Source organism: Pelophylax lessonae (assembly GCF_965119305.1).
Source record: "Pelophylax lessonae genome assembly, chromosome: 5".
Lineage (NCBI taxonomy): Eukaryota > Metazoa > Chordata > Amphibia > Anura > Ranidae > Pelophylax > Pelophylax lessonae.
In genome coordinates, this window is record NC_138772.1 from 232329078 (window position 1) to 232352250 (window position 23173).

The window sequence follows — 23173 nt, forward strand, 5'->3', positions numbered from 1 at the left end:
ACCGATCCTGCACTAAAAAATCCACCCCGAGTAACGCTCAGGTTTACCCCCAGGGAGGTTAACCACATGCCACCCAGGCAAATTCTGACACTTCTCTCCTACATGTAAAAGTCATAATTTGTTTGCTAGAAAATTACTCATAACCCCCAAACATTATATATACAGTATCTCACAAAAGTGAGTTCACCCCTCACATTTTTGTAAATATTTTTTTATATCTTTTCATGTGACAACACTGAAGAAATTACACTTTGCTACAATGCAAAGTAGTGAGTGTACAGCTTGTATAACAGTGTAAATTTTCTGGTCCATCAAAATAACTCAACACACAGACATTATTGTCTAAACTGCTGGCAACAAAAGTGAGTACACCCCTAAGTTAAAATGTCTGTGCGTGTTCACTGCGATTGCGGTGCAAATTCAGCCATACAAACTGTATGGCTGAAATCGCACCGCACAGACATCGCATGTGATACCGGCACTTAGATTCCTTTTACCAGATGCTTATTTGTCTGGGGGAATCTGATTGACTGCCCACATCCTGACACGTGAGTTTTTAAGCGTAAGCAAATTGGCTGAAGATGAAGATAAAATTTTTTATCTCACAGTGCTTGGCTACGCTGTGGGGGTTTATTCAATAAATGGTGATGTGGGGGTTTATTCACTAAATGGTGATGTGGGGGTTTATTCACTAAATAATGTGGGGGTTGTATTTGGCTCTGATACTAGCCAGTGCCGTACCAGCCACTGACCTCACTGCACGTTCCTGGTACTGCAAATGTGAAATTATGGAAGTGGAGAAGCTGCTATTCAGATTTTAAAACCATTAAAAAGCCCATGATTTTGACAGTTTAGTCAAGGAGGTGGGACCTAGGCCAGGGGAGCATGAGTCACAAGATGGCTGAGTTTCTCCTCTAACAGGTGTGTGCCTACCCTATCTGAAGAAGAAGGGGGTCGGTGCTTCTGGCCAGCATGCAAGAAGCTGGCGGCAAATCTGGGCTGCTAACATGATGATAAGTAAGTGATGACTTTTGTACAGTAGGTTCATTGTTTTAGTAGTTTTAGATTTATAAAAACTCAGGTCTGTTCAGATTTCCGGAAAATTACAAAACAGCAGAAACACAAGAAGAAATCATGCTCCCATGTACATGGGTGTCTACTTACTCGAGCTAGAGCTGTATAATTTCCATAATCAAGGAAAAATGCTGGCAATGTAATTGTTTGTTTACTATTCTCAACATGAGCTGGCAGGAAAATAAATGTTCCATCAGGTTTCATGAAAGACCAGTGGTATTTAAGGCCTTGAGAGATATTGCAAATTACTGTAGCCTCAAATGTAACTCCAAGAAATAGGTCTTCATATCTTCGAATCTAAAAAGTATAATACATTTTATTGTACAATAAAATACTGTACATGTGCATTTAATTGTTAACATTTAAACAATACAGTTTTATATGAATACCTTCCAACACTAAACACATATATTATTACATTCTTTGTCAATGGGTAAATGCAGTGTGTTTTTAGGAGCATTACACTTGCATTCGGTATCAGTTTAGAATCCTTCTGAGATTATATGGAATTCACTGACAGATGAACTGGACCTACTTCTGACCTGCATTTGACATTCTTCTAAGCTACATCAAATTTCACACAGACTTGTATGTCGATAGAAGCTCCAATGTGAACAAACGCCTATCAACACAAGCCCCTAACCCCTTCCCACCCAGGCCTGGTGTTCCTTTAAATAGGTGTTATGCTCATGGGGCAGGATAGACTGATCATGTGACTAATGTGATTGGCTGTCACAGTGGTCACATGATCAGGAGCCCATCCTGCCAGCTCCCAATCATGATTAGAGACGAACAGCTGTCAATGACAGTTCAGTCACTGTGCTGGCAGTGTGCAGTGAGAGCAATTTCAGCACAGAAACCTCAACTGTCGATGAAGTTTGAAGCTGATTGGCTACCATACACAGCTGCACCAGATGGTACAACTCCCCAGTTTTAGTAAATCAACACCTATTTGTGTGTATGAATGTCTCTTTGCCCTGACACTGTAAATGTCTGCCCTTAAAATGTGTGTATGTGTCTGCCTTTCCATTGTGCATGTGTGTGTGTCTACCCTGACACCGTGTGTGTAAGTGTTCAGGATAGTACCCTCTAAATAATTCAGTAAATATATAGGGGAGAATTCAATAAAGCTGCTGCACCACGTTTCTGGTGTTAATCCCTCGTGTTAATGTATTGTGCCAAATTCATGAAGCATTTGCAACACTTTTTATTCTGACAGTGACCCATGCTTCAAGTAGTTCTAAAAGCACCACTTTTATATTGTGTTGCATTAAATGTGCCAAATGTAAAAGGGAAGCTCATTAAGACCAATTCTCTTTGGCGTACAGAGAGAAAAACTGTCTCAGACAGATTTTGCTAAAGTGTCCCATGTGTATTCTAAAAATGGTGCAGTATGAGCTGCGAGTGCTGCAGAGTAACTGAGTGCTGCGGAGTAACTGAGTGCTGCTGAGTACTGTGGAGTAAATGGGTGCTGCTGAGTACTGTGGAGTAACAGAGTTCTGCTGAGTATTGTGAGTGACTGGGTACTGTTGAGTAACTGAGTATTGTGAGTAACTGAGTACTGTGGAGTAACTGGGTACTGCTGAGTACGGTGAGTAACTGTGTACTGTGAGTAGCTGAGTACTGCTGAGTGCTGCAGGGTAACTGAGTGCTGCGGAGTGACTGGGTGCTGCGGAGTGACTGGGTGCTGTGGAGTACTTGAGTAGTGTGCATACCTGAGTAAGGGAGTACCTGAGTATTGGTAGTACCTGAGTGGAGTAACTGTGTAGTGTTGAATATTTCTGAGCAACTGTGTGTGACTGAGGAGTAAATGTATGCTGAGAAATCAGAGTTTCAGGAAGATAGTAAGCAACTAATTAAGCAGAGTTAAAGTCCCAATCCCCATTAGATTAATGGGTACAATGCCCGGCAGGGGGGTAAGATGCAACTGGGTGTACATCTTGTGGCATGTATGCGTTCCTCGATCATGCGATCGAGGGCAAATACAGCTGCACAAAATGTAAGCACATTGCTTCCCTGGAAGCTCAGTTCCTGAATCTAGAGAAACAACTGGCAACACTGAGAAGAATCTCCATACTTAAGGAGAGCTGGGAACATATCAGGCAGGTGCCGGCAGGTGCCAGCGATACAAGGGTGCAGGCATCAGAGCAGAGTAGTTGGGTGACAGTTAGGAAGGTTAGAGGGGAAAGAGTCAAGGAGGCCAGTCCTGGGCTGGAACATCCCAATAAATACACCCTGTTGCGTGATGTTGGGGAAACCAGTCAGGGACCAGCATTGTTGGAGCAGAGCGACACCCCTAGCTGCCAAGGGAAGGACTCATCCAGTGAGGCCAGGAGCGAGGCTAAGGGCAAGAAAAGACAGGTTCTGGTGGTAGGGGACTCAATTATTAGAAGGACAGAGAGGGTAATCTGTCAAAAAGACCGTAAGTGAAAAAAAAAATGGGTTCGGCACATCAGGGATCTGGTGGACAGATTATTGGGTTGGGCTAGGGAGGACCCGGCTATAATGGTACATGTGGGTACCAATGGCAAAGTTAGAGGAAGGTGGAGAGTCCTAAAAAATGATTTTAGGGACTTAGGAGCTAAATTGAGGAGTAGGACCTCCAAGGTAATTTTCTCCGAAATACTACCTGTACCTCGAGCCACGCCAGAGAGGCAGCAGGAGATTAGGGAAGTTACCAAGTGGCTGAGGAGCCGGAGTAATAAGGAGGGGTTCGGGTTCCTGGAGAACTGGCCAGACTTCTCAGTCGGCTACCGGCTCTTTAGTAGAGATAGACTGCACCTAAATGGGGATGGTGTAGCTGTACTGGGAGAGAAGATGGCCAAAAAGTTAGAGGGGCTTTTAAACTAGGTGATGGGGGGGGGGGGGTCCAGATATAGAATTAGCCAATGGGGAGCAAAGTTTAGCGGGCATTGTTGGGGGCATTAGGGGTAGGGTGACCAGAAATCCAAAACCCAAGGTAGGCAGACTGACAAATCGAAAGTGCAGCCTTTATAACATCTAACGAGGATACAGTATGCAACCGGACAAAATGACAAGGTTTGTATACCAATTCCAGAAGTGTGGCCAACAACATGGGAGAACTGGAGCTGTTAATGTATGAGGAGGATTTTGATTTTGTGGGAATCTTGGGGACTTGGTTTGACAGCTCTCATGATTAGCTGGCAACCATTCAGGGGTTTTCCCTTTATCACAGAGATAGAGAGGGTAAAAAAGGAGGAGGGGTATGCCTGTATATCAAGAACAATCTGCAAGTGAATATGAGGGACGATATCATTAATGGAGCTAGGGAGGAGGTGGAATCCCTATGGATAGAGCTTCAAAGGTACTATGGGTACTATGGGTATAGTAATATTGGGTGTATGTCATAGGCCCCCCAACCAGAGGGAGGAAGGGGAGGTGGACCTCCTATAACATCTTGGAATGGTAGCAAAGATAGGAGATGTCATTATAATAGGGGATTTCAATTATCCATATATAGACTGGGCAGAAGGAACTGGGCATTCATCTAAGGCTCACCATTTCCTAAATGTTTTGCAGGACAATTTTAATGGTTCAGATGGTGAACGCACCAATAAGAAACAATGCATTACTAGACCTACTGATTACAAATAATACAGACCTAATTGCGGATGTAGAAATATGGGGCAACTTAGGAAACAATGACCATAGGTCAATTAGTTTCAGTATAAATCATAAAAATAGGAAACACAAGGGACACTGAATTTCAAAAGAGTCAATTTCCCTAAGCTGTGCTCTATGCTAGACCATATTAAATGGGATAAAATCCTAGGAACAAAGAACATGGAGGAAAAAATGGGAGTGCTTTAAGAACATACTAAATAAAGGTATTGGCCAGTGCATTCCAATGGGGAAAAGGTTTAAAAGAGCTAAAATAAACCCTGGGTGGCTAAACTCCAACATAAAAATGCATATAAAAACTAAAGAAAATGCCTTAAAAAAATACAAGGCTGAGGGGTCATTGGCAGAGTTTCAAAATTACAAAGAATGCAATAAGAAATGTAAGATCGAAATCAGGGCGGCTATAATAGAACACGAAAGGCACATAGCGGCAGAGAGTAAAGAAACCCCAAGACATTCTTTAAGTATATAAACAGAAAGAAAGTGAGGCCAGAACACATTGGCCCCATAAAGAACGATAAAGGGAATCTGGCTACAAGGGACAGAGAGAAGGCAAAAGGTGCTAAATTAATTCTTCTACTCAGTCTTCATAAAAGAATTGGGGGGGCTACATTAACCCAGCTTGCAATGTTAAAGTTAATAACTTTTGGAAAAAAGTCGGTTAGTCTGTAAGATATTGGAGGTGATGATAAGGGATAATATAAAGACTTTAGTAATGAAAACTGTATCATTAGCAGACATAAGCATGGATTCATGAAAAATCGCTCTTGCCAGACCAATCTATTACCCTTCTATGAAGAAGTGAGCTTCTAACTAAAGGAAGGCATGTGGATGTGGTGTATCTGGATTTTGCAAAGGCATTTGATACAGTTCCCCACAAACGCTTACTGTAAAAACTAAGGTACGTAGGTAAGGACTATAGCGTGTGTACCTGGATTAAAAATTGGATGCAGGGGCGAGTCCAAAGGGTGGTGATAAATGGGGAGTACTCGGAATGGTCTAGTGTGGAAAGTGGGGTCCCCCAAGGATCTGTCCTGGGACCGATCCTATTTAATTTATTCATAAACAAATTAGAGGATGGGATAAACAGCACAATCTCCGTATTTGAGGATGATACTAAATTAAGCAGGGCAATAATTTCTACGCAGGATGTGGAAATCTTATAAGGGGACCTGAATAAAACAATGGGGTGGGCATTTACATGGCAAATGAGGTTTAGTGATGAAACATGTACGGTAATGCATTTGGCTGTCAGAAATACGAACGCAAGTTACTCACTAGGGGGAGAGCCTTTGGGGAAATCTAAGATGGAAAAGGACCTGGGGGTTCTAGTAGATGACAAGCTCAGCAATGGCATGCAATGTCAAGCTGCTGCAAGCAAAGCTAACAGAATATTGGCATGCATTAAAAAGGGGATTCACTCCAGAGATAAAACAATAATTCTCCCACTCTACAAGACTCTGGTCCAGCCGCATCTGGAGTATGCCGTAAAGTTCTGGGCTCCAGTCCTCAGGAAGCATGTGCTGGAACTGGAGTCCAGAGAGGGTCAACAAAGCTAAAAATGGAACTGGAGGTCTCAGCTATAAGGAAAGACTGCAAGCATTGAACTTATACTCTCTGTAGAAGAGACACTTGAGAGGGGATATGATATCAATGTACAAATACCATACTGGTGACTCTAGCATAGGGAACAAACTATTCAGTGAAAGGAAATATAAAAGGACTTGCGACCATTCGCTAAAATTAGAAGAGAAGCAGTTTAACCTTAAATTGCATAAAGGGTTCTATACCATCAAAGCGGTAAGGATGTGGAATTCTCTTCCACAATCAGTGGTATTAGCGAGGAGCATCGGTAGTTTCAAAAAAATATTAGATGGGCACCTTAACGACCACAACATACAGGGGTATACAATGTAATATTGACATAAACACACACTCATTATAGGTTGAACTGGATGGACTGATGTCTTTTTTCAACCTCACTAACTATGTAAGTTCTAGACAGGTATATGAATTTTGCGCGTTCTTCACCTGTGAATGGATTTGAGCTAAGAGGGGTGTACAAATGAGTGTATGGCTTTTGTGTAGTAGAGCTGCGGCTCTCCCACTACAGGGCTTAAGTATAGCAAAAAGCTATACTTCCCAGCATAGATGAAATTGTGAATAGTCAAGAAGGGGCAGCGACCCAGGAAGTGGCAAAGGCCTCATTACAGTTAGTTGCTAGCAAGCAGTTTAAAAAAAACTTTACCTTAATAAACAATATATAATGATCATATGAAACGTACCTGCAATTTAAGGGGTCCCATATTTTTAACAGGGGGAGGCTGACAGGGTTCTTTCACAACAAATATTTGCTTTGTCAAAAATGCAGAACTGACATTGTTGAAGATAGAAACATTCACTGTGTATTCCCCTTCTCTGAAATTAAAAGAAGACATGAACAAAACTGCCCTAGACAAAAACTGGCATATACAGAACATTTTAGAGGAGATATATTTTTAAAGAGATTTTTGTGTTTCTTAGACTTGCTTAGTTTAGGTTGACTAAGAAAGATGAATTCTCCACTGATAAAGAGAACGGCCTGAACAGAAAGAGCAGCTCATGAGAGGGAATTAAAGTCTCTGAGTAGGCCTGCCTTTGCCTGAGGCCCATGGTGAGACCCATTCAGAATACCAGGCTGCTACATATAATAGTTCAATGGCTACCAGTGTAAAGCTGTCCATAGATGGATGGAAATTCGGCTGTTTTAGCAGGGACAGAATCCTAACATAATGTTGGAAAACTCTGCTCACCAGACAAGGTTTAAGAGATGACAAGTTATACACTGCCTACCTTTACAACCCAATATTTAAGGGGTGTAAATAAGGGTGCAATATAGCCCAGCAGCCACATGTAGGTGACCCAATCAAAAATTTTCTGTGACTTCTAGTTAAGCCCTAGTGTACATTCAGTAATTCCTAGTATTCTGTTTATAAATTACCACTCAGTAAAATAAACAAAAAAATAATTTAAAAAGTAGACATATAGAAAAATAATGTTACTGTAAACACATCTATATAGGGCAAAACGATGTAGACATAAAGCTAGAGCCTCAATTGTAGAAATGCAGAAAATAGCATTTGAGACAATCCCCAGTATGAAAAAAAAAAATCATAATCTGTGTCCTAGCAGATTATAGATGTTTAAGTATCACACTGATATAAAATGACACAGTCCACATAAATAAAAAATTATAGTATTGATTACTAACAGACAATAATTGCAATGTTAGGTTGTCACTGGGCACAGCAATTTAGTACATCCTGCCCTCATACTGTTTCTACTGGTATTCTTTTAACAATCAGAATTCTTTAAGTATACCGGTTTCAAATATGTCCTTACCTTCTATAGACATGCGTGTCATTGTACTTTCCAAGTCTTTTGGTTCCATCTCCAAAATTCCAGAAATAGCTAACATTTGTTCCAGAATTTATTCTACAGTAAAAACTGACATTTGAATTTATTAGCACTGAAGGACTGGCAACAAGACGATTAGGAATAACCTTTCTCTGCACAAATATTGTGTGCACATCAGAAGTGAAAGAGTGGAATTTGTTTGAAGTTTTAACTACAACGCTATACCTGTAAAAAAAAAAAAAAAATTACATACACATACACACACACACACACACACACACACACATACAGTATATATAATCACCAGATATTAAAAATTTATATTACAAAAACTCTAGACATTGCATCATGGAACACTAATGTTGTAAATAAGCCCTTTGTTAAAATATGTATTTAGTGTTTAGATGTCATTAAAGCAATTCATTAAATTCAATGTAAATTTAAAATCTATTTTGAAGTATGTTTGGTATCATGCCTCACTGAATACATACCAGAGATGTATAGTAACTAAGTAGAACTACTTCACTACTGTACTTAAGTACCGAAAGGCGTTATCTGTACTTTCCTAGAGTAGAATTTTTTTTCTCCTACTTCCACTTTTACTTCACTACATTTTTTCAATGATTTCAATACTTCTACTACGATATTTTTTTTTTGTGCTGCATAGTTACTCGTTACTATTATAAAAATTACCACTGCCAGAACAGTAGATGGCTGATTTCATGAAGCTCAAAACATGTGTATTATCAGCGCATACGAAAATAAATTCTACTGTATGCATAAATAAAAGCTGCATTTGAAATAATAAAAAACAATATGATGTTCAAACTTTTGACTTCTTTCTTTAATAACTACATAACACAGTACTTGTACTTTTACTTTCAGTACTTGAGTAGCAATTTTTTTTTCAAAACTACTGGTACTTTTACTTTCAGTACTTGAGTAGCAAAATTTAAAAAAAAACTACTTACAATACTTAAGTACAAAAAATGTTGAATACTTTAGTACTTCTACTCAAGTCACTTTTTGATCGAGCACTTCCACTTCTACTCAAGTCACTTTTTGATCGAGCACTTGTACTTTTACTCAAGTATGGGTTTCGAGTACTTTATACAACTCTGATACATACTATATATGTAAGTACATTCATTTTAATTTGTTGCAGAGTTTCTTATCTGGAGAACTTTCAGTAGCAGCACTTCCCATTGAAGATTGACAATGCTAATCCACTGCCTCACAAATAGTAGCAGTATTTTCACCTGTTAGCACTCCTTCACTTGGTAGTTGTGTTCCCTATCAGGCCTGTGCATGCCTTTCGCAGACTTGATAGGCAGACCAATTGCTAACTGAAGAAGAGTGTATGGCAGGCTGACAAAGCTACTGCTAATTGTAAGGCAGTTGTCATCCTTTAACAAAGAATTATCACCAGTTCCCAGATAAGGAAACTGGTGGTAATTAAGACCAATTCTAAGCTGGCTCACAGAAGGTACACCAGCACTTAAAGTGGGCCATGCCCGTGCCGAGAAACTGTCATGAATATGTAAACAAATGTGATTTCATTGCCCAAATATGGCAATGCCCATGTTTGGATATTGACTTGTCACTGGGTGGACAAAGCCTGATGGCAAATTGAGAAACTAGAGTGGTTGTATACAGTTCTAGTGCTGGCCTTTTTGGAGGAAACAGTAGTAATAAAACCTGGTATTTCAACATGTTCCGTTGTTATTTTCAATGATGAACCTTGACAGCAGTGGCTGTTGCTGTCTGCAAGTAAAACATAGACATTAGATTGTCTCATTATCCAGTCAAAGTCATCTAACATCTTTGGGTGCGTCTGGCAACATTTGATACATCATTCGTTTTTGACATCCAATCAGGAATAGAAAAATAGTGGGCTTTCATCCAACAGAGGAATTTATGCTGCTATTGTCAATTAGCCATCAGTGGTGACAAAATGAACATGTCCGATTCCTATGCATTTCATATGCTTTTTTTCATGTAACCAGGACCAGGAGATGGAGGGCGTTCTGGATAGTGGATTCTGGCCACAGGTAATGTCCACAATGGATTGGATACAGAACAGGCAAGCAGGTGTCTCAGAAGCACTAGGGCAGCAACTCCAAGAGGGAAGCAAACTCTGGTACAAAAAAACAAACAAACAGAAGGCATCTCAAAGTGCAGAAAACAAAAGATTTTTATTGCCAAAGGATAAAAATGCACTTACTAGCAGGATGGGGCAAGGAATCCAGTGACAGGTGGTCCCAGGGGTCGTCCAATATGCAGCTTGATGGTGGAGATCCCAACCGACCAGCAGAGGGGGCTGCAGGAGAAAGAACCAGGAGGGACGGGCCGTGCTGCCCGGACCACCGTGGAACACAAATGCCAGGAAGTGATGTCAAAGGGGCGGTACGCATTTTGGAGTGTCGTTTGGCTCCTTTCTCATGCCGATAACTCAAGACACATGGCCAAGTCTTTAAATACCCACTGGGGGTGAGGTCATCGGGCGAGAGTATGGGCGGGAACTGGGATAGCAGCAGCCCGGAATGTAGATTTATACATAAAAGGCATAGGTAAAAGGCGATGAATAAATATAGATACAAAAACAAATGATACGTGGAAAAATAAATACTGAGGGGGATGGTACAGTGAAATGGAATTATTGAAAATTTGAAAGAACGTCAAGTAAGTGGCACAAAAAACACTAAAGAACACAAAAGAATGAAGGGGAACCAGTGGAACTACAGATGCCAATAGGGCACATACGGAACAATGGGGGAGAAAGAAGAAAAATAATAATGAGGGAGAGGGCAGACAATGAATGTATAAAGGACTGTATAAAATAGTGCAAATATACATATTTGTATGTGTAGTATGTATATAAAAATGACCAGCAGAGGGTGCACATTAAAACAAGGGAAACATGATATTGTATAGGTGACAATTCAACTGGATTTTATGCAACCAGTAATGAATAAATGGATAAACAGCACTAAATGCGCGTGGGGTATATGCATTTAAGCTATATGGACTTGCAGTTACAAGTACAGATACATGTTAATGAAGCCTCCACTATGTGTATATGGGATATAGGTGAACCAGGAGGAGAACACTCAAAATGACTATATAAAAAAAGTGAAATTGACAGCTGTAACAGTGTACTCACTTCCAGCTCCTTATTAGCTGGAAGTGTACTCACTTCCAGCTCCCCCGGGAGACAAAACATCCAAAGAAAAAATCCAGTTGGTCTCGCTCTTTCACAGCTCCTGAAAGCGCTCAGCCTGGGGGAGATCTCTGGACATCGCCTCAATAACCCAGACCCTCAAGCCTTCAGTGGACTTGGTGTGATGTTCCAAGAAGTGTCTGGGCACACTGTGTATGTCTTTACCCTCAGTGATAAAACGGCGATGCTCGCTGAACCATTTTCGGAATGTCCTTATGGTCCGACCGACATAGAAGAGCCCACATGGAGATGATAGACAATAGACTACATATTCGGATGACAACATATGGAATTCCTTAATGGGGTGTTTTTACCTTTCGCATGGAATTCCTTTTGTCCGTGCTGAACAAACCGACAAGTCTTACAAAGTGACCTCCGACATTGGTACATACCAGTTATGGCCAAAAAGGTAGGGAGGAAGTGCCCGGGTGGTAGGGGCTTACTTAATGAGGAGCTGGAAGTAAGTACACTGTTTTAGCTGTCAATTTCACTTTTTTTTATATATAGTAATTTTGAGTGTTTCCTCCTGGTTCACCTATATCCCATATACACAGTGGCTTTATTAACATGCATCTGTACTTGTAACTGCATGTCCATATAGCTTAAACTCGCATATAGTGCTGTTTATCCATTTATTCATTATTGGTTGCATAAAACCCAGTTGAATTTGTCACCTATACAATATCATGTTTCCCTTGTTTTAATGTGCGCCCTCTGCTGGTCATTTTTATATACATACCACACATACAAATATGTATATTTGCACTATTTTATACAGTCCTTTATACATTCATTGTCTGCCCTCTCCCTCATTATTATTTTTCTTCTCCCCCTTGTTCAGTATGTGCCTTACTGGCATCTGTAGTTCCACTGGTTCCCCTTCATTCTTTTGTGTTCGTCTGTGTTTTTTGTGCCACTTACCTGACATTCTTTCAAATTTTTTTCAATAATTTCATTTCACTGTACCATTCCCTTCAGTATGTATTTTTTCACATATAATTTTATTTAGTATTATTTCGTATCTATATTTATTCATCACCTTTTACCTATGCCTTATGTAAAAATCTACATTTCGGGAAGCTGCTATCCCAGTTCCCGCCTATAGTCCCGCATATGACCTCGCCCCAGTGGGTATATAAAGACATGGCCATGTGTCTGAGTTATCGGCAAGAAAAAGGAGCCAATCGACGCTCCGAAACACGTACCGCCCCTTTGACATCACTTCCTGGCATTTGTGTTCCACGGTGGTACGGGCAGCATGGCCGTCCTTCCTGGTTCTTTCTCCTGAGGCCCCCCCCCCTCTGCTGGTCGGTTGGGATCTCCACCATCAAGCTGCACATTGGACGACCCCTGGGACCACTTGTCACTGGATTCCTTGCCCCATCCTGAGCCTGGTTTATTTTAATGCTAGTAAGTGCATTTTTATCCTTTGGCAATAAAAATCTTTTGTTTTCAGCACTTAGAGGCGCCTTCAGTTTGTTTTGTTTTTTTTCATGTGACACTCATTGATAGCTATCTTTAACCACTTGCTGACCGCTCCATAGCAGATTTACTGCTACAGGGCAGCTGCACTATGCAGAATCACGTATTTATAAGTGATTCTGCACTTCCGGGTTTTTCCGCGAGTAAAAGTCACTGGGGACTCATTCCCACTGTGATTTTACACAGCAATAGCTGATCAGGACCACGGGAGGACTGGGCCAGGGTGGCAACTGCCCTTCCCCCGGCTGCTCTGATGCCTGGTAAAAAGGCTGCACTCTGGATTAATGGGGGGCCAGACATTGTATGCACCTGCCGGCCGCCGCTACACAGTGCTGTGCTTTTCTGTGAGATTCAGCACCCGGTCAGCAAGTGTGCCATCAACACAATCACTTCCTTGTCAGGGATCTCCACCTGACAGGAGCTTCCTAGGCCCCGCCTGGCGTGAGGTCATTCAGAGGCCGGGAAGAGGAGGAGTGCTGCTGCTGCGACCTACGGGGAGCGTCCACTACAATGGGTGAATGAGTAGAGTTTGATAACACTGCTGCACTGCTTTGTCTGATCTTACTGAAGTGGTTAATTATTTACATTTTTTTTTTGTGGGGGTTACTTAACCACTTGCCTACAGTGCACTTTCACCCCCTTCCTGCCCAGACCGATTTTCAGCTTTCAGCGCTCTCACACTTTGACTGAGAATTACTCAGTCATGCAACACTGTACCCATACAAAAATTGTGTCACACAAATAGAGCTTTCTTTTGATGTTATTTGATCAATACTGGGTTTTTTATTTTTTGTGCTATAAATAAAAAAAGACTGAAAATATCGTGAAAAAAAGCATTTTTCTTTGTTTCTGTCATAAAATTTTGCAAATTAGTAATTTTTCTTCACAAATTTTGGCCAAAATTTATACTGCTACTTATCTTTGGTAAAAAAAACCCAAATAAGTGTATATTATTTGGTCTTTGTGAAAGTTATAGAGTCCACAAGTTATGGTGCTATTCATTGAAAATTGATCACACTTGATCACACCTGATGTACTGAAGGCCTATCTCATTTCTTGAGACACTAAAAGGTCAGGAAAGTACAAATACCCCCCAAATGACCCCTTTTTGGGAAGTAGACATTCCAAGGCATTTAATAAGGGGCATGATGAGTTTTTTGAAGTTGTAATTTTTTCCCACAATGCTTTGCAAAATGAAGATTTATTTTTTTTATTTATTTTTTTTTACAAATTGCCATATTAACAGGTTATTTCTCTCACACAGCACATGTATACTTGCAACTACACCCCAAAACACATTCTACTACTCCTCCTGAGTATGGCGATACCACATGTGTGAGACTTTTTCACAGCCTGGCCACATACAGAGGCCTAACATCCAAGTAGCAGCGTCCGGCATTCTAGGAGCACAAATTACACATATCATTTCCTGACAACCTATCGCACTTTTGAAGGCCCTGGAGCACCAGGACAATGGAAACCCCCATAAAATGACCCAATTTTGGAAAGCAAACAGCCCAACGTATAATTTTTGAGGCATAATGAGTCTTTTGAATATGTCATTTTTTTCCACAAGTTTTTGGAAAATGTGTAAAGAAAATGAAAACACATTTTTTTTACACAAAGCTGTCCATTTATGCAATATTTCTAACACATCGCATGTACATAGCAAAACTTGCACCCCAAAATACATTCTGCTATTCCTCCTGAGTATGGCGATACCACATGTGTAACACTTTTTCACAGCCTGGCCACATACATAGGCCTCACATCCAAGTAGCGCTTTACACAAAGTTGTCCATTTATCCACTTTAACCACTTAACGACCGGCGCACGACGATCTACGTCGGCACTCAGCCCCGGCCAGGCAAACTGACGTAGGCCTACGTCAGCACTTTTTGCCGGCCCTGTGCGCGCTCCCGCGCCCCGCCGCCGATGACTCGATTGGGTTCAGAACCGATCAGTCATCAGGTACAGGCCAATCAGATCATCCTCTAAGCCTGTGAAATGTAAACACAGGCTTAGAGGAGATGTGCCCTCCCCTCACAACGGTCTTTTTGGATCCAGCGTGAGAGGAGAGCACTTCTAACTGTGAGTAATTGCACCAAGCACACCACACACAGCTAGATAGGCACATTTCACCCCCGATCGCCCCCCCAATTAACCCCTACAGCACCTGACACAACACACACTATATACAGCATATAGCATTTACCTATATACCTGTATAAGTGTGATTTGTGAACAGGTGTAGCACTTGCGACCCCCCCTTTTCCACTCAAATTACCCCCCACCCCCCCCTAATAAAGATTTAACCCACTGATCCCCCCTGAACCCCCCCTGATCACCGCCGTTAACCCCTACACCCTCTGTCACATCAGCACTAATACAAACGCAATATACAGTATTTTTGTATTTTTGTATTAGTGTCATTGTGATCAGAATTAGCGCAGGCGACTAAGTTTCTGTCCCAAGAAGGTTTAGGGTCCCCGCCACCCGCCCAATAAAGATTTAACCACCTGACCCCCCCCTGATCACCCCTACACCCCCTGCCATAACACACACCGTATACAGTATATAGCATTTTGCTATATACCCGTATAAGTGTGATTTGTGGTCAGGTCTAGCGCTTGCGACCCCCCTTTTTCCACTTGAATTACCCGCCACCCCCCCCTAATAAAGATTTGAGCCCCTGATCCCCCCTGATCCCCTCCTGATCACCGCTAGTTAACCCCTACACCCTCTGTCACATCAGCACTAATACAAACGTAATATACTGTGTTTTTGTATTTTTGTATTAGTGTGATTGTGATCAGAATTAGCGCAGGCGACTAAGTTTGTGTCCCAAGGAGGTTTAGGGTCCCCCCCACCCGCCCAATAAAGATTTAATCCCCTGATCCCCCCCTGATCACCCCTACACCCCCTGCCACAACGCACACTGTATACAGTATATAGCATTTTCTATATACCCGTATAAGTGTGACTTGTGACCAGGTTTAGCACTTGCCACCGTTCCTTTTATCCTTAGGATACCCGCCAGCCCCTTCCAATAAAGATTTAAACCCCTGATCCCCCCCTGATCACATCCCGTTAACCCCTACACCCTCTGTCACATTAGCACTAATACACACATAATATACTGTTTTTACTGTATTTTGTATTAGTGTCATTGTGACTTGAGGTTGCACTAGCTAGCTAGTTTCTTTCCCAAAGGAGGTTTAGGGTCCCCGCCACCCCCCCCAGATCCCCAGCGCATAGTTTAGAAATAACCCCTTGATTGCCACACACACACGCACGCACGCACATACACTTCCATTTCTAGTATAGTGTTTGAACAGATCAATATCTGATCTGATCAGAACTATACTAGCGCCCCCATAGTTTAGGGTTCCCAAAACGCAGTGTTTGCAAGGTCAGCACTGATTCCTGCCAGCACCTGCGTTTAACCCTTTCACCCAGGTAAGTGTAGTAATCAATAGATTACTGTCACTTACAAAAAAACACAAGACACAAAACCGCTGTGTTAGCAGAGTCAGGCCTGATCCCTGCTAGCATTAGCAGTTTTTTTGGTAGCGCTTGAAATAGTCTTCGACAACCAGGTGCTTTTATTACCTGTGAGTCGCATCACTGTACGGGTAAATTTAGTTACCAAAATGTCTAAACGTTCGTACAGTGATGAAGCTATTTACAGTATAATGACCATGTCAGGTGAGAGCGATGGGGAAGCCTCACCGGCAGAATCAGGGTCAGTATACGAACCAAATGACAGCAGCGGCTCCCTGACAGATAGCTCCGACGACAGATGGGTCCCTGTTAGACCCAGGCGTACCCGACCCCATTCTGGAGTTGTTGAGATGCAGGAATCGCAGGGTGCTCGTATGGAGCAGAGTGTGGTTACTAGTGCCGCTCATACTTCTGGCGACCTGGCAAGCGCCAGCGGCCTAGTACACCCTGGACCTAGTACAACCAGCACTGCAGTAAGACCTGGTGACGTGGCGAGTCCCCTAAGTGCAGTTGAAGCTGGTGCGGTGGCTAGCACAAGTAGTGGCCCGCAGCCACCGCGTATTCGAAGACAGGCCCGTAGAGCCCATAGTGCCCTCCCTGATGCGCTGGCATTTCCTAATTGGCAACCCACTGATACTACAGCGCCAGTACTTCCCCCATTCACCGCCCAACCTGGAATCCACGTGGAGACAGCTGGTTTTACGCCCCTGAACTTTTATGAGCTGTTCTTCACGGAAGATCTTTTCAGATCTATTGTGGATCAATCAAATTTATATGCACAACAGTTCATCGCCGCCAACCCAAATTCGCCCCTTGCCAGACCATTCGGCTGGAAACCTTTAACGGTTTCCGAATTTAAGATCTTTCTGGGCCTTTCCCTCCACATGGGCATAACTAAACAGAGTGAATTGCGGCTATATTGGTCCACTAGCCCACTTCACCATATGCGCATGTACTCTGCCTCCATGTCCAGGGCGAGATATGAGCAAATTCTGCGATTTATGCATTTCAGCGACAATGAAATCTGTCGTCCTCGGGGAGACCCTGCATACGATCGGCTCCACAAAATTCGGCCCCTCATAGACCACTTCAATCAGCGGTTTGCAGCCTTGTTTACCCCCGAACAAGTTGTCTGCGTTGACGAGTCCCTGATTAAATTTACTGGCCGCCTTGCTATGAAACAGTACCTCCCCAGCAAGCGTGCCAGATACGGGGTCAAACTGTATAAATTGTGTGACAGGGCCACAGGCTATACAGTTAGTTTCCGGGTCTATGAGGGAAAAGATAGCACTGTGGAGCCCCCCAACTGCCCAGACTACATAGGGAGCAGTGGTAAGATCGTTTGGGACTTGGTGTCACCCTTATCCGGAAAGGGGTACCATTTGTACGTGGACAACTTTTATACAAGCGTGCCACTATTTAGTCACCTGCTCGAATTACAAATTGGCGCATGTGGCACCGTGCGACCTAATCGCCGGGGCTTCCCCCAACGGCTTGTAGATTCCCATCTTAGTCGGGGGGCGAGAGCCTGCTTGAAAACGGACAAATTGCTTGCGGTGAAGTGGAAGGATACACGGGATGTTTATGTTCTGTCCTCCCTTCACGCAGACACGACAATCCAAATCACTACGGCAACTGGCGTTGTGGAGAAACCCCTCTGTGTCCACGAATATAACCTTAACATGGGAGGGGTGGACCTTAACGACCAGATTTTGGCGCCGTATTTAGTTGCCCGTAAAGCCAGACGCTGGTACAAAAAAGTGTCTGTTTACCTTTTCCAATTGGCGATGCTGAACGCCTTTGTCCTATACAGGGCGTCAGGATGAACTGGATCTTTCCGGGAATTCCAGGAAGAGATCATCCTTGCCTACCTGTACCCAGGAGGCATGCCTGCCCAACTTCCCCTTCCAGATGCAGTGAGCCGGCTGCATGAGAGGCATTTTTCTTATGTCCTCCCGAGTACCCCTACCCAAAGATGGCCCCAAAGAAGATGTCGTGTCTGTAGCAGGCGCGGATTTAGGCGTGACACCCGTTATTATTGTCCCAAATGTCCTGACCAACCTGGTCTCTGCATCGGGGAATGTTTTGAGCGCTACCATACACTAGTGGAGTATTAGTGTAGGGTACAGCACGACACAGTGTAGGGCACACAAACACAGGGTCTCGAAGGATGTTGGATGTCCATCGACATTTTGAGAGACCCAAGCTGGAAGAGAAGATCGCAGAAGATCGCAGTCCCAAATCAAGACATGAAGAAACAGTTAGAAAGAAAAATAAAAGGATCCAAAAACTGTTGTTGTGTCAGTCATTTTATATGTCCTTCTACTCTTCTTACTGTACATTTAAATGTCCTTTGTTTGTTTTTTCATTCTTTTGTGACCTGTTTCTCTTGCAGGTACTCGTCGGCTACCACGCATTGATTTTATATATTCTGACACAAACAGTGTTTGCGCTCAGCATATATGGATACCTTTGCTGATAGCAGCTGTGGTGATTTTCTGATTTCAGCACTGCAGTTAAAATCCTATTTTGGTATACGTGGATAGTGCCGTGTATACCCATCATTAAATTCAGTGGGTGGTTGTTTGGGCGGTTAATGATGAGAATCCAAAAACTTTTGTTGTTGTCAGTCATTTTATATGTCCTACTCTTCCTAATGTACTTTTTTTTAATGTACTTTGTTTTTTCATTCTTTTGTGACCTGTTTCTCTTGCAGGTACTCGTCGGCTACCACGCATTGATTTTATATATTCTGACACAAACAGTGTTTGCGCTCAGCATATATGGATACCTTTGCTGATAGCAGCTGTGGTGATTTTCTGATTTCAGCACTGCAGTTAAAATCCTATTTTGGTATACGTGGATAGTGCCGTGTATACCCATCATTAAATTCAGTGGGTGGTTGTTTGGGCGGTTAATGATGAGAATCCAAAAACTTTTGTTGTTGTCAGTCATTTTATATGTCCTACTCTTCCTAATGTACTTTTTTTTTATGTACTTTGTTTTTTCATTCTTTTGTGACCTGTTTCTCTTGCAGGTACTCGTCGGCTACCACGCATTGATTTTATATATTCTGACACAAACAGTGTTTGCGCTCAGCATATATGGATACCTTTGCTGATAGCAGCTGTGGTGATTTTCTGATTTCAGCACTGCAGTTAAAATCCTATTTTGGTATACGTGGATAGTGTCGTGTATACCCATCATTAAATTCAGTGGGTGGTTGTTTGGGCGGTTAATGATGAGTAATACTACGCATTATTCCTGTGCTGATTTCTGATAGGTTCTCTTTTTTTCCGTTCAGCCCACAGGCTGCATGAAAAAAAAAAAACCTATATGCCAAACAAGGACTAGCAATGTACTGGTACGTTGCTGGACTTTGAGTGGTTATACCAGGATGATGCCTGCAGATTTAGGCATCATCTTGGTATCGTTTTTTACAGCCAGCGGTCGGCTTACATGTAAAAGCAATCCTAGCAGGTAATTGGCCGCTAGACTGCTTTTACATGCAGTGGGAGGGGCCTCCCCCCCCCACCGCCGCCTTCCGCAGCCTTCCGTGGTTTTTCTCGGGCTCTCCTGTCCCACCGGTTAACCCGAGAGTGCAGCCGGTGGTTCAGTTATCTAACCATAGAGCTAATTGAAGATTAGAATGGCTCCAATCATCTCTATGGCCTAAGATGCCGGAGGCTACGAGCATTTCATGACTTCTTTTTTGCCAGAAATAAACAGGGCCATTGGGAAATTGGGAAAGTATTTTATCACACCAATTTTGGCGTGGTCAGAAGCATTAAGGTCAGAGGAGAGATCTAGAGTATAAAAGACCCCAATTTTTAAAAAAAAGAGTACCTGTCACTACAGATTGCTATCATAGGGGATATCTAAATTCACTGTGATAGCAATAAAAATGATTTAAAAAAAAAAAAAATTAAAGGAAAGGTGTCAAAATAACATAAAAGAGCAAAAAAAAAAAAAAAAAAATTGAGCCCCCCCCCCCTTTCCCCCGTGCTTGCGCGCAATGGCACACGCAAGCGTTGGTCTAGTGTCATATGTAAACCACAATTTCAGCATGCATGTGAGGTATCGCCGCGATCGCCAGATCGAGTGCAGTAATTCTTGCAGTAGACCTCCTCTGTAAGTCTAAAGTGGTAACCTGTAGAGACTTTTAAAGGTTTTTAAAAATGTACGAACGTTTTTGCCGCTGCGCAGGTGTGCGCAATTTTTAAAGCATGTCATGTCAGGTGTCTATGAACTCGGCATAAGATCATCTTTTAAATTTTACCAAACAAATTGGAATTATATAGTGTATTTGTGCAATAAATTTAAAAAAAATGTATTTTTTTCGCAAAAATTGCGTTTGGAAAATCTGTGCGCAAATACCGTGTGACAAAAAAATTTGCAACATCCACCATTTTATTCTATAGGGCCTCTGCTTTAAAGAAATATATAATGTTTGGGGGTTCAAAGTAATTTTCTAGTAAAAAAAAAATATTTTTTCATGTAAACAAAAAGGCACAGAAAAGGCTTGGTTTTCAAGTGGTTAGAAGAGTGGGTGATGTGTGGCTAAGATTTAGCGTAAAATGCCGGGACTGTTCAAACACCCCCCAAATGACCCCTTTTTGAAAAGTAGACACCCAAAGCTATTTTATGAGAGGCATGGTGAGTCCATGGAATATTTTATATTTTGCTACAAGTGTCGGGAAAATTATTATTTCTTTTTTTTTTTGTTGTTTTTTTACAGAAAGTTGTCACTAAATGATATATTGCTCACACATGCCATGTGTATATGTGAAATGACACCCCAAAATACATTCTGCTGCTTCTCCTGAGTACAGGGATACCCCATGTGTGAGACTTTTTGGCAGCCTAGCTGTGTACGTGCCCCCGAAAACCAATCCACATCTTCAGGTTTTCTAATGGCGTAAATTGCTGATTTTACCCCTGACTACCCGTCACAGTTTCAGAGGCCCTGAAATTTCAAGATAGCACAAAACCCCCCCAAATTACCCCATTTTGCAAAGTAGACACTCCAAGCTATTGGCTGAGAAGCATGGGGAGTCCATGGAATGGTTTATATTTTGCCACAAGTTTCGGGAAAATAATTTTTTTTTATTTTTATTTTATTTTTTTACACAAAGTTGTCAGTAAATGATATAATGCTCACACATGCCATGTGTATATGTGAAATGACACCCCAAAATACATTCTGCTGCTTCTCCTGAGTACAGGGATACCCCATGTGTGAGACTTTTTGGCAGCCTAGCTGTGTACGTGCCCCCGAAAACCAATCCACATCTTCAGGTTTTCTAATGGCGTAAATTGCTGATTTTACCCCTGACTACCCGTCACAGTTTCAGAGGCCCTGAAATTTCAAGATAGCACAAAACCCCCCCAAATTACCCCATTTTGCAAAGTAGACACTCCAAGCTATTGGCTGAGAAGCATGGGGAGTCCATGGAATGGTTTATATTTTGCCACAAGTTTCGGGAAAATAATTTTTTTTTATTTTTATTTTATTTTTTTACACAAAGTTGTCAGTAAATTATATAATGCTCACCCATGCCATGGGTATATGTGAAATGACACCCCAAAATACATTCTGCTGCTTATCCTGAGTACAGGGATACCCCATGTGTGAAACTTTTTTGCAGTCTAGCCGAGTACAGGTCCCCCGAAAACCAGTCCCCACTTTCAGGCTTTCCAAAGGCGTAAATTGTTGATTTCACTCCTGACTACCTATCACAGTTTCGGAGGCCCTAAAATTCCAAGATAGCACAAACCCCCCCCAAATGACCCCATTTTGGAAAGTAGACACCCCAAGCTGTTTGCTGAGAGGCATGGTGAGTCCATGGAATATTTTATATTTTGCCACAAGTTCCGGGAAATATATATATATATATATATATATATATATATATATATATTTTTTTTTTTTTTTACACAAAGCTGTCAGTAAATGATATATTGCTCACACATGCCATGGGTATATGTGAAATGACACCCCAAAATACATTCTGCTGCTTCTCCTGAGTACAGGGATACCCCATGTGTGAGACTTTTTTGCAGTCTAGCCGAGTACAGGACCCCGAAAACCAACCTCCACTTTCAGGCTTTCCAAGGGCGTAAATTGTTGATTTCACTCCTGACTACCTATCACAGTTTCGGAGGCCCTAAAATTCTAAGATAGCACAAAACCCCCCCAAATGACCCCATTTTGGAAAGTAGACACCCCAAGCTGTTTGCTGAGAGGCATGGTGAGTCCATGGAATATTTTATATTTTACCACAAGTTCCGGGAAATATATATATATATATATTTTTTTTTTTTTACACAAAGCTGTCAGTAAATGATATATTGCTCACACATGCCACGGGTATATGTGAAATGACACCCCAAAATACATTCTGCTGCTTCTCCTGAGTACAGGGATACCCCATGTGTGAGACTTTTTTGCAGTCTAGCCGAGTACAGGACCCCGAAAACCAACCTCCACTTTCAAGCTTTCCAAGGGCGTAAATTGTTGATTTCACTCCTGACTACCTATCACAGTTTCGGAGGCCCTAAAATTCCAAGATAGCACAAAACCCCCCCAAATTTGGAAATTGAAAAAAGAGGAAAGAAAATGCATTTTCCTGTTTTTTCTTCATTTTCCAAAAAAAATGAGAGCTGCAAAATACTCACCATGCCTCTCAGAAAATAGATTGGAGTGTCTACTTTGCAAAATGGGGTCATTTGGGGGGGGGGGGGGTTTGTGCCATCTTGGCCTTTTATGGACTTCAAAAGTGTGATAGGTAGTAAGGAGTGAGATCAACAATTTACGCCCTTAGAAAGCCAGAAGGTGCAGATTGGTTTTCCGGG

General features: G+C 42.1%; 1 protein-coding gene across 1 annotated transcript in view; it reads right to left on the bottom strand.

Annotated features, from left to right (window-relative positions):
- Positions 1-23173, bottom strand: part of PKD1L1 (polycystin 1 like 1, transient receptor potential channel interacting) — a gene marked incomplete at its 5' end in the record, with an annotated part of 292229 nt that overhangs the window by 241053 nt on the left and 28003 nt on the right. Inside the window, 3 exons of the mRNA XM_082258926.1 lie at positions 1165-1371; positions 7002-7134; positions 8098-8337. Coding sequence (XP_082115052.1) covers positions 1165-1371; positions 7002-7134; positions 8098-8337 — 580 coding nt within the window. The remainder of the gene's footprint in view (positions 1-1164; positions 1372-7001; positions 7135-8097; positions 8338-23173) is intronic.